Source organism: Melozone crissalis, unplaced genomic scaffold (assembly GCF_028551555.1).
Source record: "Melozone crissalis strain CALT ecotype California unplaced genomic scaffold, PUWL_Pcris_2 ptg000017l_1, whole genome shotgun sequence".
Classification (NCBI taxonomy): Eukaryota; Metazoa; Chordata; class Aves; order Passeriformes; family Passerellidae; genus Melozone; species Melozone crissalis.
Genome location: NW_026535795.1, coordinates 14,877,616 through 14,893,173, shown reverse-complemented (window position 1 = coordinate 14,893,173; position 15,558 = coordinate 14,877,616). Strand labels below are relative to the sequence as shown.

General features: G+C 42.9%; 1 protein-coding gene across 1 annotated transcript in view; it reads right to left on the bottom strand.

Moving 5' to 3' along the window:
• NCOA6 (nuclear receptor coactivator 6) overlaps nt 1–15,132 on the bottom strand; it is a 38,720-nt gene extending 23,588 nt beyond the window's left edge. Inside the window, exons 1-7 of the mRNA XM_054274359.1 lie at nt 15,033–15,132; nt 9,384–9,536; nt 9,006–9,280; nt 6,045–6,200; nt 4,392–4,499; nt 2,861–2,989; nt 1,231–2,046 (exon numbers count right to left, since the gene is read on the bottom strand). Of these exons, the coding sequence (XP_054130334.1) occupies nt 1,231–2,046; nt 2,861–2,989; nt 4,392–4,499; nt 6,045–6,200; nt 9,006–9,240 (1,444 nt within the window). The 5' untranslated portion in view covers nt 9,241–9,280; nt 9,384–9,536; nt 15,033–15,132. The remainder of the gene's footprint in view (nt 1–1,230; nt 2,047–2,860; nt 2,990–4,391; nt 4,500–6,044; nt 6,201–9,005; nt 9,281–9,383; nt 9,537–15,032) is intronic.
• Nucleotides 15,133–15,558: the final 426 nt, after the last annotated feature.

Genomic DNA, 15,558 nt, shown 5'->3' with positions numbered 1-15,558 from the left:
TAAAGGTCATGGCTAAGATTCCTGATGGGGACATATGGCTGGTGAGGCAAGAGTGTAGGGAAATGTGACCACAATAAATAATGAATAACTGCTTCCAGATGGAGACAAAATAAGATACACCAAGTGTAAGGCACTGGCAGATCCCAAGAGAACCTTGAAACACAGAAAATTCATCTGAATTCAAACAAGATCCATGGTAAAAACACTGAAAACAAGAAGTTTGTCCAGATCAGTAGACCAAGAAACAGGAATTCCTTTCAGTGTTTGGACAGATTTTGATGTACAACATGAGAATGCAAGACACTAGAATGTACTTATGTGTGTGAGAGTGGACAAAGAATAGGAGCCATAAGCACACAAAGAAATTATTTCAAAGGTTTAAGCAAGAATTGATGTATAGGACATGAGAACAGCCATCCAAGAGAAAGATGAACAAATGAATGAGCAAAGAGAAGCATGGAAAATCTGCAGGGAAATACAAAGGGCTCAAGGGAAAAAAAACAACCAAGGACACAAAAGAGATCCTAGGACTGACAAAAGAAATGCCTTCAATGTTAGAGAAGAACTCCAGGAGTAGTAAGGAGAAGAAGTGAGTGCATTGGTTGAAAGAGAAATCTAAAGACAACACAGCCAAATGAGAAACTAAAACCTCCCTTAACATCTTAATTTTAGGATAGGGAGTACAACAGCATGGCAACAATAGCTTTTTCCTCTTCATATAGGAAGAAACTGGTGACAAAGACAGGGTGAAGAAGAAGCATCCACAGCTTAGAAAGGAAGATGCAAACCAATGTTTCACTTCTGTAATGGAAAATGTAAATGGTGACAGAGAAAGGTGAAGAGAGAAAAAAAGTCTTTTCATTACACTCTTGTGAAAAATCCTTCCCTTTCCCCCCAAAAAAGAACAACCTCAAACCTAAACAAAATCCCCACACCATCTCTGAACACCCTAAGCTTGCTTAAAGGCAACAGCAGAGCTGTCAGCAGGACCACTGGCAGTAGTAAGTGCAGTGCACACAGCAACTCCTCCCTGACCCTTTGGGCATCTCTGTGACACTGCAGGACAGAGACAGAGTGATGTGGATGCTCCTTCAAAAGCACCCACCTCATACTGCACCTATTTGTAGATTCTGTCTCATAAAGGATCTTTTCAGAGCCAACAGCAATATTAGTTCTAGACTTCATGTTTCTTTTCCTTTTAAAATAAATGAAGGTCTCAGTGCTTCTTACCTCCTAAACCAGGGTGTAAACCTTGTGGACCTTGGTTTTGCTGCTGCATCACCATGAAGTTGGGGGGTACATTCCCCTGCTGCACCATAGGATTACGACTGGGAGAGCTGACAGGCTGCTGGAAGCCCTGGGGAAGAGTGCTGCTCTGGGCAGGCCTTGGTCCCAGCTGCTGCTGTGGCTGGTTAACAGTGGGAGATGAGGCAGGGGAGCCCTGCTGGAAGGAGGAGGGAGAAGAAGCAGGAGACTTATTGGTCAGGTGGGGCTGTTGTAGCGGGGTGGGAACCCGTGAGGGCCCTCCCTGGAGGCTTTTCATTTGAGGAGCAGTAAACTGGCCAGGGTTGCTCATCTGGGGAAAGTTTGAGTGAGCCTGAGAAGCTTGCTGGCTTCCAAAAGGATATGGAGGTGGAGGATGGGTAGGAGTTTGTACTGTTGCTAGAGATGGTCTTGCTTGAAGCTGCTGCTGCATTTGTCCAGGCAGCGGGGCCTTTTTCCAGCCCTGGTTCACTGTCAGTGTGCCCAGTGCTCCCTGGGTTGGAGGAGGCTGGAGTGCTCCAGAAGGAAGCTGGTTCCAGCCGGGGGGAACTGGAACCTGTGCTGGTGAGGTGAATGAAGGTCGGATGCCCTGTGGTGGCTGCTGATGGGGCTGTGGAGGCCGATTCTGCAGCTGCTGCTGCTGCTGGAGCTGCTGGAAGTTGGCTGAGTTCATCTGCCTGCTTACAGGAACTGACTGCATTGAATGGAGCTGAGGAGCTAAAGATCCAGATGGATGATTTTGTTGCTGCATATTTAGCCCAGATAAGAGTGGGTCCATTGCATCTAATAAAATAGCAAAGAAAAATAATTTTTAAAAAACCCTACTGTAGACAAAACCCATCCCAAAACAACAAAGGCTAAACTGCTTGCTTGCATTTTCTTATTCTGCATAAAAAATTCATATTCCAGAGAAGCCAGGTCTTATCAATTTATATCCTCTAAAATAAAGCACAGCATCCCCACAATGCTACAGACTGATGTGAGCCTTCTACACACTCAGAACTGCAGAATCACAGAGTATCTCAGCTGGAAGGACCATTGAGTCCAAACCCCTGCTCCTGGCAGGATCACCTATAACTAAGCCACAGGACAAAGGGCATCATTGAGACACTCCCTGAACTCTGTCAGGCTTGGTGCCATGACTGCTTCCCTGGGGAACCTGTGAAGAACAACCCCCAAACATTCACACCCACCTGACCCCCAGACCTTAACTGACCAGTCTATCTACCCTTCCTGAAAAGAAGGGAAAGAAGAGCACCAGAGATATTCCTGCCTCACTGAACTAATCCTTCTCTTACCTTCAAGCTAAACATAAAGATCAGTCATGACACTTCAAGGGCAAAAATACAATTGCCATTGCTCAACAGATTTGAACAAAACACCAAGCAAGCTGGTGACTTATTAGGCACCCAAGTTATTTGAAAAAATTTCACAGATTAAGGGGGAAGGGAGGTTTTCACAGAAAGAGTAGCTCCCAGAAAGGCAGGGAAAATGCTCCCGAACAATTCTGGAGTACTCTCATGAGTACACACTCAAGCCTGTGTGCTGAAGAATCAAAGTTTAAGAACTTTTTCAGATCAGTATTAAATTTTACCACCTGGCTGTGAGGAAGGCCGAGGTGTTCGTGGCTGCAGCTCAGCACTAGCACCACTTGCCACCATAGAGGAGGGCACATTTCCACCCTGGGACATCATGACAGCTGCAGCATTGCTCATTCTTATTAAACCTTAAAAAATAAAAATAGAAATCATCAATTTGCAGTTACATAGAGAAGAATTTTAGATTTTTTTCTTTTAACAAGAAAAACATATATTTGTCAGTAAAACAATTCTTTAGACTTCAAGAATTGTTTGTCCAAAATAACCTGAGGATACACTTCTCTGTCTGAAAGCTCAGATTCCCTGGTACCAAACAAACAAGTTCAGGTTCATGCTGAAGGTCTTTAACACCAAATTTTCAAAAACAGTACAAATGAAAACACCACTGACTCATGAATTAATGTGAGCCTGATCTACCACTGAAAGCACCAAGTGACAAGATTGTATCAAAGCTGTACATGTAACTCAGGTTTTTGCAACATTTGAAACTAGAAAGTAACTGGAGGTGTTGCAAGAGGAAAAAAAAATTCAATGTTTCACTTCCACAGGATGTAATTTTCTAAAATGATTGCTACTGTTGCCCTGTTGGTTCTGTTGCTGTTTTGTTGTTGACCTGCAGACAGGAAATGGAGGCACTGATGCTGACAGTGGAGAGTAGAGCCCTTCTTCAAAATGCTTTAGTCCTTGTTAAGAACAAAAATTTCACTACAGTTTAATTAGGTTTCTACAAAGCTGAAGTGTTCTTTCCATTCCTTCTCCTCAACGGCCACAAATGCATCTTAGATAAACTGACCAAAAATGCTCCTGGTTTAATTGCTTTAAATTCCATTTACTAAAATATTAGTTATTTGTGCTGCCTTATGATTCAGCTATTTTAATAAATTAGATAGTAGCTTTCTTTGTAAAAACTCTTTGTCAAATTTGAGTTTTGTAGTTAAAAATTCCTTATGAGTATACAATACTCTAAAATATAGTTTAAAAACTACACATTTCCACAAAAATCCCATCTTTATGATCAGATCTCAAAAGTTTACCAGAAAATAAGAAGAGAGTAACAATTACAGTTACTCTAATCATTAATTCTAATGGATTTAATCTAAGTCAGTTTATTGTACACTGAATCAAGACTTTTGCACATTTCCATAAAGGGAACCAAGCAGAACACTCTGAAAGTTTGTGCATACTTCAAAGTGAATTCACTACACTCAACACATCTGCTTCAATAGACTGTATGTAAAAACCCCAAACAAACCAACTACCCAACAAAACCCCAAACCACCACACCCTCACAACACCTGAAAACAAACCAAAGGGCCCTGCCAAAATCACCCCAACGTTTGTGGGACACAATGCACCCAACAATTCATTTACACAACACAGGACACGATTTGACAGCACAGAGCAAGACCAGACATTCATTGAAATGGCAATTAGAGCTCTGCAACCAGGAGCTGCTGTAACCAGTGGAGTCTCAAGAGGCCAGCAGTACACGTGGGGTGTGTAAGCAGCAGCAGAGCCGTGGGGATTTACCTGGCCCCCCCTGCATGGGGAACGCCGTGTCCATGCGCATGGCCGGCCCGTTGATCCGCACGTCCTGGCTCCTGCTCTGGCCCAAAGCCAAGTTGATGGCACCTTCCCCTAAAGCAAGGCACAGGTTGGGTGAACAGGAGAAACAGAAAGGCAGAACAGACTGTTATGAACAAAAATTCAGTTGATTTTTTTTCTGTGAGAAAAAAGTTACCACTACTGCTGGGCTGCTGCCTGTGTTATGGTAATTACGGGTCGTTGTTGTTAATGGTTGTTTTTGTATTAGTAAAACCCTGGCAGGGGCAGGTAATGGCCCTTCTCTGGGACAGTGAAGGGTGGGGACCTTCCCGAACAGTGAGGAGAAGAGACTTGGGGGGGGGGGGGGGGGGGGTTATGCAAAGTGACTCCAGGACCAGCATGCTTTGTGGGACCCTGACTCCAAACGCACGAAGAAAACCCCAAAAACAACGAGCCAAATAAGAGTTGAGAGACTGGAGTGATGTCTGGACGTGAGGAGCCGAGTGCTGAGCCTGCAGAGATGCGGAACACCTTCGGAGCCTCTCGCCCTGACCATGGGAGTCGTCCCCAGCGGTGAGACCAGGCCGACTGAGCCAGGAGGAGTAACAACTGGAAGGGATCACCATGCCCTAGAGGCTCCCACAAGGACCTGATCCCCAGCTCTGCCCCTGGTGGACAAAGCTGCGCTTATCCTCCTCCTCTGAGTCACCCTGGGAGACACGACAAGGACTGCAGCCCTGCCAAGCTGCCCAATCCTGAGCTGATCACTTTTAATAAAGGCATTAAAAAGGAGAAGAAGTCTCCTGGCCCTGTTTATTTCACAGACTTTTGCAAAAGGACATTTAAGAGATAACAAGGAAGGAAGAACAGGCTTCACCTCCAGGGTGTGCTTTAGAAGGACACTTGCACATCACAGTACCCCTCTGGATTGCAGTTTTAAGAAGAACAAATGTCATGACATGTGGAAGGGGCTAGCAGCGGGCCTGTTAGCTAAAGGAGCACCAAGGAGATAGAGAGAAGGAAGATAAGAGCATTCTGCAGCTGGATGAAGCGTTTTTAGAAAGTTAGGTGGAGTCAGAGTAACTTTTCATCAATGGCATGGTATTGAATTATTGTGGCCAATAGCTAAGGTAGAGGAAGGGTAAACAACTGGAAAGTGTATAAAAGATCAGCCATTTTCATTAATAAACTGTTGCCAAGTGTTACCAACTGAGACTGATTGTGGTCTCTGCTATATGTCGTGACCACCTCGACTGCGACAATGACAAGCATTGCCTGCCCTTGATTCCATCCCGAGGGCGCTCCTGGACAACTGTCCAGAATGGATATGGTAACTGTGAAAGCCACTAAAACTTGTCTTAAAGAAAGCCTCATATGAAACAACAGGGAAAGAAGATCAGCCAACCCTTTCCCAGTCAACAGACAACTTTTCAGGAGGGTTCCTGGTGCCCAGAGCAGTTCCAGCTTTCATTTTTATTATTAGTAAATGTTACTCTTGAAAGAATAAAAATCCCGAGCTATCTTTTTCACTAAAGCCAAAGCAGTAACTACAAGTTTTGCAGCGCTAACCAAACACACAAAACTGCTTTTTGAGTGTAGTTAAAGGTGAGCTTTGGAAGCAGATGAGGTGTGAAATACCTTCAATCTGAACGGAGAGAATGCCCAGGTCTCGGAGCTGCTGGTTGTTGTTCTGGGCCAGGATGCGCAGGCGCTCGGCCGCCTCCCGGGGGATGTTGAAGGTGACACGGACGCTGTTCCATGGCTCGATCTTCTGCACTTTCAACTTGTTGGATTCTTAGGAGAAAAGCAATCCGAGTCAGTGCAAAGGCAGTTTATAAGCACATCTGATGAAACAACTTAGTTAGAAGGTTGAAAAGAGTGAAACCCTATTTGGCTTTGAAAATTGCCAGTGCTCCGTCTCAGGTACAGGAGATTTTTCCCCACACAGGTGTACAGCAACCAATGCTCCCAAACCCCAAAATCAGGGATTTTACAAAAAATTAGCAGTAAAAAACTACTCAAAAGGCAACCAATGCAACAGACAACAGAATCACTTGTAGTATTACTTAAAAACTGAAATATTCTGTGGGTAAACTACTTTGGAAAGATAAGAAAATATCTAATAAAACAGATTTCATGCAATTATAGGTGTTAGGTTTGGGTTGGAAGGGACCTTAAAGCCCATCTCATCCCACCCCCTGCCATGGGCAGGGACACCTTCCACTATCCCAGGGTGCTCCAAGCCCCAGCCAGCCTGGCCTTGGGCACTGCCAGGGATGGGACAGCCTGTACCAGGGTCTCCTCACCCTCACAGGAAACAATTTCCTCCTAATATCCCATCTAAAATCTACACTCCTTCACCTTAAAGCCATTCCCCTTGTCCTGTCCCTCCATCCCATGTCTCCAGTCCCTCTCAGCTCTCCTGGAGCCCCTTTGGGCACTGGCAGGGGCTCTGAGCTCTCCCTGGAGCTCCCTCTCCTCCAGGTGAGCACCCCCAGCTCTGCCAGCCTGTCCCAGAGCAGAGGGCTCCAGCCCTGTGTTGCAGGACAGTGAACTGTACAGGTCTGCTTTGTGAACCAGATGAATGTGGGAAAAAACTGACTACAGGAATGAAATGCTTGAAATATTTGCGACCAGCGCCAACAGACTCCTAGCAATATTTCATTGATTTCTACCTTATCATTTAGTTTTCTGGGTAAGCATTTCAAATCCACTGCCAAAAAGCATCTCAAAGTCATGCAAGATATTCACTTGCAGGTTTTCTGAACACCTGTTCTACACAGGAGCACTTCTACATGGATCAGTGGTTTTCACAAGAACTGCAGAAAGGTTGGGCAGTTATGTTGGGTACATTATCCAAAGTGATGCCTACCTACAAAATGCAGTTAAGGATGATTTTAAAAATACTGCCAATATAGCTTTATAAGTTTCCAGTTTCTATCTTTCTGTAAAGAAAGTTCCTCTCAAAACAGAAAGCACTGACCCAAATTTTCATCAGCCAGTTCCTCCACTGTGACCTCAGATTTACTAAACATTTGCTAACTTTTGAGGTCTGAAAAACTTGTTAGTTAAGAATGTCACCACTCACTCCTATTTAAGAAGCTCTTGTTCACCACTAATTCACCAAGCCCCTTTTGCTGCTACAGTAATGGAATTATTAAATTCATCCTCATTCCACCTGTAAACCTGGTTTTGGCTGGAAACATGACAGGAGGAGTTTTAAAATCCCCTTTTTTGTAGGGGTTTGAACAATCCCATATTTTCTGCTATCAATGTTGTAATATTTTACATAGAAAAATTGTATCATCAGTTTCAGTATTTCTATATATTTGCACCCAAGTTTCTCATTTTTCAAGCACTGCATCTGCCAAGATAACCCCAGGTTATTTACTAACTCTGCATGCAGGATATCCTATTTTGCTCTGAATCAGTTTAAATAACTTCACACATGAATAATTTTCAAATTAACTGGACATTGATTTTAAAAATTTGCTTTCTCAGCTGAGGTCTGAATCATGTTTATTAATCCTGGCATTAATATTTATGACAGACTCAGCATGCAGATGCCTCTGTATAACAAAGATGACTATGTGCACTTATAGAACTGAATTTATTTTATATCAAAAATGACACAATTGATCTGTGATATTACAAATATCCCTTCACACCAGTAATGGTCTGTTAGTTTACATCTCCTTCCAACTGTTTGTAAGACACAGCTCAAAACTGGTATTTCTTTACAGTATTTTTGTCTTATTCCAGCTTTTTTATCTCTCTGAGCAACAGCAAGAACCCAACAAACTGATGCCAGCTGACTAGATGGACAAAATTGAAAGAAAGGAATAAAGTGACAAAGAAATTCAGTTTGGTTATTGAGAAGTATTGTGTTATTTTCCTGAAAAGGTGTTTGACACTGTTGAAGAAAACAATCAAGGCTACCTAACTGAGCAGCCATCAGTAATCAGCACAGGACCTTTTGCAACATGCAAATGTCTTTTTCCAGATCTAAACATGCTGGTAAAAGATGTCCCCAAAATCCTGTTATCACTGACTTGCCATGGAGCTGTTCCCAGAGCTGGATGGGCATTCAGGGGTATGTCAGGGCACCACCCATTCCCCAACACAAATCAATCAAACAATCAATCAATCAATCAATCAGGTAGGGCAGGTCAGAAAAGGGCAGTAATGTCATAGGAACTGGAAAGTGAACCCATTCTCAGATGAACTGTAATTGTTTAAATTGGACAGTTTGGGCAGTAAAACATCTCCTGTGTGAGACAAGCCTGGTTTCACTTTTTTATAACGCAGCCATGTGTAATAGAGGGACATGAAAGAGAATAAAACCAGGTGAAATGTGGAAACAGAAGAAAAATGAATGAACTTGCCAAATAAATCAGTTTTAAACAACAAAACAACTGCAGACACTTGTAGTCTGCATTTCTGAGAGGAACAGCTTGCAAGTCACTAAGAATAACTTCAATAAATTATCATTACAAACTAAGCTGCTCAAACCCAATATAATCCATTTTTGTGCAAGTACCCTGACTACCTAAATAAGCATTTTAAGGACAGCTGGGAAGTGACAAGAAGGCACATTACCCATGTGTAAAAGGCCAGGCACATTCTCCAGTATGGTATCCAGCTTCTGCTCAAAGTCTCTGTCACTTATATTTCCTTTAAAAGCCACAAAGATTGTGGAATCCCCAGAAGCAGCCTCCTGTTTCAGTTCATCTTCCTCCAGTCCTGAATCAAAATCCACCTCTAAGTCTTCCATAGCTGAGGAGCACAAGGAGGCATATGTGTCTTTTGAGTGAGGCAGATCATCCAAAACCATTGTTTCCAACAATGGGAGCCTGTCAGACGTCAAGGTGATGCTTGGAAGGGAAAAAGAGAATTATAATTCATGTAATAATCATTGGGTGAGGACATTAAGAGCTGCTTTCAATGGCACATTTGGTCACTGACAGAAAAACCTACCTGGTGAGCCAGGGTTGGGCTCTGTGAGTCCAGCTGTGTGAGGCTGAAAATGGTGGCCATGGCAGTGGCCAAGCTGTTCCTCCACCAGGACAAACAGAAGGGGGTTCCTGGCAGAATCCTGCTGCACGTCACTTGAGAAGTATTCCAGTTGATCTAAAAGACAGACAGGTAGAAAAGAAGGCAGAGAATAAAAAAATCAGAGGAAAATGAATTTTATTTATTTCTGTATCACAGAGGGGACAAGCAAGCACCTGGTGCCAATGCTGCAGTGCCAGACTAAAACTCAGAGCAACAGCTGAATTACAGAATGATAGCAAGAGCCACCAAATTTAATTTTAGAGACTGCAAATGCAATAGGTCCAAAGTAGTAGCAAAGCCACAGCATATTTTTACCAGGAGAAATGTAGCATTTGAAAAATATTTTACTCACACCCAGCTAAATCTCAGCCATACTGTGCCTACTTTCTTAAAGTTTGTAAAGATTTAGGTGCTTTCAGCTTCTTTTGCACAAAATAACCTGAAATCTGCTCCCCCTGTCACAGCCCACAACTCCCACCATGCCCCCAGATCACACTCAGATAAGAATGAATTCAGGAAGTCATCAAGTCTCACACCTGATGGATCTTGCTTAATGAAATATCTAAACTTTGCAATAACCTTTGACATTATGGCATTAATCTAAGCTGTTACAGAAGTACAGTCTGTGATAAAAGCATCCCTCAGCTTTCAGTGTATCCTATGTTAGGATACACATTTTCCCACTCCATCCCAGGGCAATGGCACTGTCCTTTCCAGGTGACATATCTGCTCTAACACTCAGCACTTTGCAAATGCTGCTAAAAGATTCAAACCACCTGTAGAAACAACCAAAAAAGGGACCTGTTCTGACCACCACAGTCAAAATCAAATCCATTCACCAGCACTGTCAAGATCTCATCACTGCAAAGCTGTGGGTGTTTGGCACAAGCCACCCAGAAGGTTTAGCTCAGGACAACACAGCCTTGAACAGGACACACATTGGGGTTTTGGCAGAGGTTCAAGTTCCCAGCACAAAACCACAGCTTTGAGATGAAACATGAACTGCAGATACTGGCCAGGAAACAGCCTTTTCCAATAAAAAATCTAACAATGTTAGAAAAGCCCAGATTCAGCTCTGCACTGTTTGCACACTCACACAGGGCTGCTGAAGGGACAATATTCCACAGGAAAAATCAGGGGCTTGAAGGCACAAATTCCCATTGCTTTTGGTCAGATCTCTACACATACACTCACTACATTTACAAAATACTATGGGTTTTTTCTCCCTTGCAACTCTACCCCACACCAGGCAATCCAACAGCACTAAGGAAAAATCTCCTATTTCACATGGAGATTCTCTCTCATCCTGCAGCACCAGCCTTCATCCTCAAATTTCAGATTAAAAACCAAGCAAATTTTGTCTCACAAGTTTTCTGCAGCTCTGCATCAGAAAATGAGGTCAATGTGTCACAGGCACTGATCTACTTCCACAGTGCTTTCATATACTTATTATTGCCATGGAAACTTTAAAGATGGGCAATAGAGAAATAAATTTTAAAAATTCACTACCAGGTGAACACAGAGACAATTAAATCTTTTTTCTTTCCCTTGTTGCTTGGCTTTGTGTCTAAATTACAGCTCTCATGTTGGCATCCCATTAAGGCAAACTCCTCAGTTTCATGTCAGGTGCCCAGATAATGAGAATCACAACTAATAGGAGTCTGTGAAAAATGTTTTAACTGATTTTCACACAATTTCTTGGACAGGTAACTTCCTTACCCAAGCTGGCTTTACACTAACCATGGAACAGTCCTCCTTCTGCATTCCTACATCTTTTATTCCACATCCACTGACTGCAGGGAGAGAGGAGCTGAGGGTCCTACACCAATGGCCTTTTTAATGGCCAAACACAACCACTCTGTGCAAGGAATGAGGCAAGCATTCTGTGAAATATAAGCACTATATTCTGAGGAAAATTACATAGAATGTTATTTGTCAGAAAATCATGAGTACATTTTTTAGGGAGAGAAATTTCAGCTCAAAATACAGGCTCCTACATGTTGAAAAGGTACAACTGTTTGGAGGTGATGGGGGGTTGCACCTGCAGCGAGAAACATGAGTATGCCTGACAATCCCTAACACCAAAAAAATAAGAATTTATCTACAAGAACACAAACATTTCAGATCTTTTTAATAGAGGTGTCTGAAGCCTTCATCTTCCCTGTGAAAGAGCAGAAGATCCCCAGATTGCTTAAATCTGTTTTTTAAACAATTCATAAAAATGCTGCAACTTAGACCAAATTTCATCAACCTCATGTGAATGTGCTAAAATCTGACAGGATTTGTTGAAGTTATTGCCCTTGGTAAACACTGTAATAATTCTTCCTCTGAGGAGCCTCTTTGGCACATGTTAGTGGGGCAGTTGTTTATCCATAAGCTGAGTGTGCCTGGGAGCTCCTGGCACCCTTTGCACACTCTGCTCTTCTACCCCCTGTCCCCACACAACAGTGCAGGTGAATTTTAACCATTTATCTGTTATTTGGCTGTTTATCCCCACCTCTCTTACTTCAGTTAGATATTTTTCATAATTAGATTGCACTGAGTAAGTTCTCTAAATCCCAAAGGACCACAGGCCTTGTTTCACCTGACTCAGAGAAGCACAGGGATATTGTGAGGGAAGGAAACAAACCAAGATCAAGGTTTAAATTTCACCTCCCAGATGAGCACATATAGATAGCTACAGCTCCCTTTGCATTTTTTCTTCACATTTTGCTCCTCAAGGATCTCTGCTACATTCATCTGCCCCCTTTCCCTCCAAAACACATGAACTTTTGTCTGTTCCTATGCTCAGGTATCATTTATCTCATGTATGACATGAGAAAGTGATGATTTGCAAAAGTTTCCTTTTCAGGCAGTGCAGAGCACACCATCCATATCAGAGCAAATGAATCCCAGCTGCAGAGCATCCTGACAACTTCTGTAACCTCATGGTTACAGGGTTGGCTTCCATAAACCCTGAGCAAGCACGTGACCATAATCAGCAGGTACCTTCCCTCAGCACTCTTCCACACAAACACAAACAGCCTTGAGCACAAGCACACACAGGTAAAACATTGCTCATTCAACAATCCCTTAAACAGAACTCCCAGCAGGGAATGCAGGGTCTCTGGTGAGTAAGAACCATCCCTGAACTGCTCTGCACAACCACAGCACACTTCAGGAACTCCAGCACCCATGCTCACTTGGCAGCATAAGGAGGTCTCTGACCATCATCCTTCCCTCAAAAAGCACACATGGCCTCCTTCCTGCTCCTTTAGAGTTTACAAATTAGTATTTCCCATTAAACAATTGTTTCTGGAAAGTCAGAGCAAGTCCAGTGCTACCACATGGCAACCATTTACCCTCAAACCAGGCCTGGAACCGGCTACAGCAACAAAACCAGTGCTATGCCTCTTTATTATAATGTTGGTCTCATTCAGTAGAGTCTAATTATAAAAAATATCGAACTGAAGTAAGAGAGGTGGGTCCTGTGGTTCTCTGAGTCAGGTGAAACAAGGCCTGTGGCCCCTTGGGATTTAGAAAACTCTAATTAGACTGTATTTATTCAGTACAGTATTAAAAATATCTAACTGAAGTAAGAGAGGTGGGCATAAACAGCCAAATAACAGATAAATGGTCAAAATTCACCTGCACTGTTTTATGGGGACAGGGGTAGAAGAGCCCAAAAAGAGCAGAGTGTGCAAAGGGTGCACACAGGGCACAGCCTGGGCTGCTGCAGCCAGGAGCTCCCAGGCTCACTCAGCTTCTGGATAAAACAACTAACTCACTAACATGTGCAAAAGAGGCTCCTCAGAGGGAGAATTCCCACAGCATAGAGGATGCCCCAGTTGAGACCTGGGCTGCTGGACAGCTGGGTCACACACACACCTGGGGAGCCCCAAGGCGCTTTATTGTGCCCTGTGCTGTCCCCAGCAGCCTGACAGGCAGCCTGCACTACAAACCCAGCACCACATGGCTGGGCAAGGCTTGGAAAATCCCATCCAGAGCCCAGGGCAGATGGGATTAGAGCAAAATCTGAAACAGCCAGTTGTCACTAACTGGGGAGCAGCTGAACATGGGAAAGCTGGCAGGCTCTGGAGCACCTGGAAGTGCTGGGCTCTGGAGAGAAAATACAACACAAAGGGAAAAAACCCAAATGGTACCTTGGTATTTTTGCCCCAAGGTTCACTCAACTGATCCAAACTTATGTCAATTAGTCTCTTAAAGAAAACTTGAAATCTCTTGTCCTGCTTTCCCTTATCTACTGCACTACACAGAACAGTTTGACACAGTCAAACCAAGGCTTTGTCTGGCCACCTGTTCCAGGTTTTCTGCCACAGCCTATTGATTGCCAAGCTTTTTAATGCATTCAAAATAAACACTTTCACAACTGATGTCACATCAGAACCTGCACTCTTGCAAAACAAATAAAAAGCACTAAAACCATGCTCTACATCTCAACAAGTACTCCTCCAAATTACACAAAAGATTGGGAGGGATGAGAGCAGAAGGAGGGATGGATTGATGCCCTTCACTAGCAGATGGCACAAGCTGGCACTAAGCAGGGTCCTCATCCTCACACTGACCATTATTTAAAGCTGCAACATGGAAGGGAAAGACATGATGGTACAGCCAAACCCCTTGGGGAAATCAGAATTGAGAGTGAGGAGGAAAAGTCTGGGATAGCAGTAGCAATGTAATTTCTAAAGGATTCATGTTGCTTTTTCTGTCACTGAAAAATGGTTTTCAAGTGACTTAATAGAAAAAAATATCAGGAATAAAGGATGTCTTGGAAAATACACTTTAATGTTTTCTGTTAGGTGTCAGTGAGAAAAATATGTAGAGATTTTCATGATGGCACAGAGGAGGTTCAGCATTGCCAGAACAGTCCTGAGAGGATGGCTTTCATTAAACCTGTAACATGCACTGGCACTGACACACAGGCTGTGTTTAAAGTACAACACCCATAAACCCCTGAAACCCTGATCACAGCCCTGTCTCTCCTGGAGATTGGGTAACAGTGCATTATCCTCCTACAGCTGTGTCCTTTATGGCCCAGCACAGCACCTGCCCATCTTAGAGCTTGTTAAACCTGAGCAATGAATAAAGCCAGACACCCATAGCCATTCTATGATACAAAGATTAAAATAATATAGCTTTGGGGAAAAAAAAAAAAACCCAAAACCCACAAAACAAAAACCCAACAAAACTTTTAAACAAATTCTAGGCAAGTGTATACAACAATATAACACAAGGAGAATAAATAAGGCTAAGAAACATGGTTATAATATGAAAGAATACCTAAAAATAAACATGCAGTAAAATTTCCTCTAAAACAACTTAGCCAGGGTTCCAGTAATTTTGAACTTCAAACATTGGTGTTAGAAGAATTACACAACTAAAGCATCTCAACTGTTCTCCTTGGGAGGAGCAGCCACAGACCTGGGGGCAAATCCCCCTAACCCTGTATGGCCAAGTGGAAATCAGCTCTGGAGCCAGCCCAGCTCTGCAAACACAGCAGGGAGGACAGGCAGGGGGAGAATTTATAAAAACAACAGATACTCAGATGCATCATGTGTTTATTTTACCTACCAAAACAAATTTCACAACTTCAGTGTTGTGGGGTGTGCAACAGGACTTCAGGTAATTCCAGACTGGCAAACATGGTTAAACAGAAAGTCCCAAATATGGAATCCTGAAAGAAAACCATCACATTTCATCAGACAGTGATGTGAAATAACAGAAATATTGAACACACTGGTGAATGTCGCAGACATTTTTTCACAGAAATCCTTTCTTTGCGATTGTCCATCTTCTGAGAAGCTGAGAGCCCCAGAAGAGAATGTAAACAATTGTTATCAGCTGCTGTAGAATACAATAGAATGCACCTGTGATTGGTTCATGTTCCCATGTTTATAATTAAGGGCCAATCACAGGAGCAAGCTGGGGACAGAGTCCCTGGACACAACTTTGTTATAGATTCTTTCTTTCAATGCTTAGCTTAGCAAGCTGTCTGCAACTTCTCTCTTTATTCTATTTAGTATAGTTATAATGTATTATATATCATATATCAATAAATCCAACCTTCTGATCAAGAAACAAGATTCTAGTCCTTCTC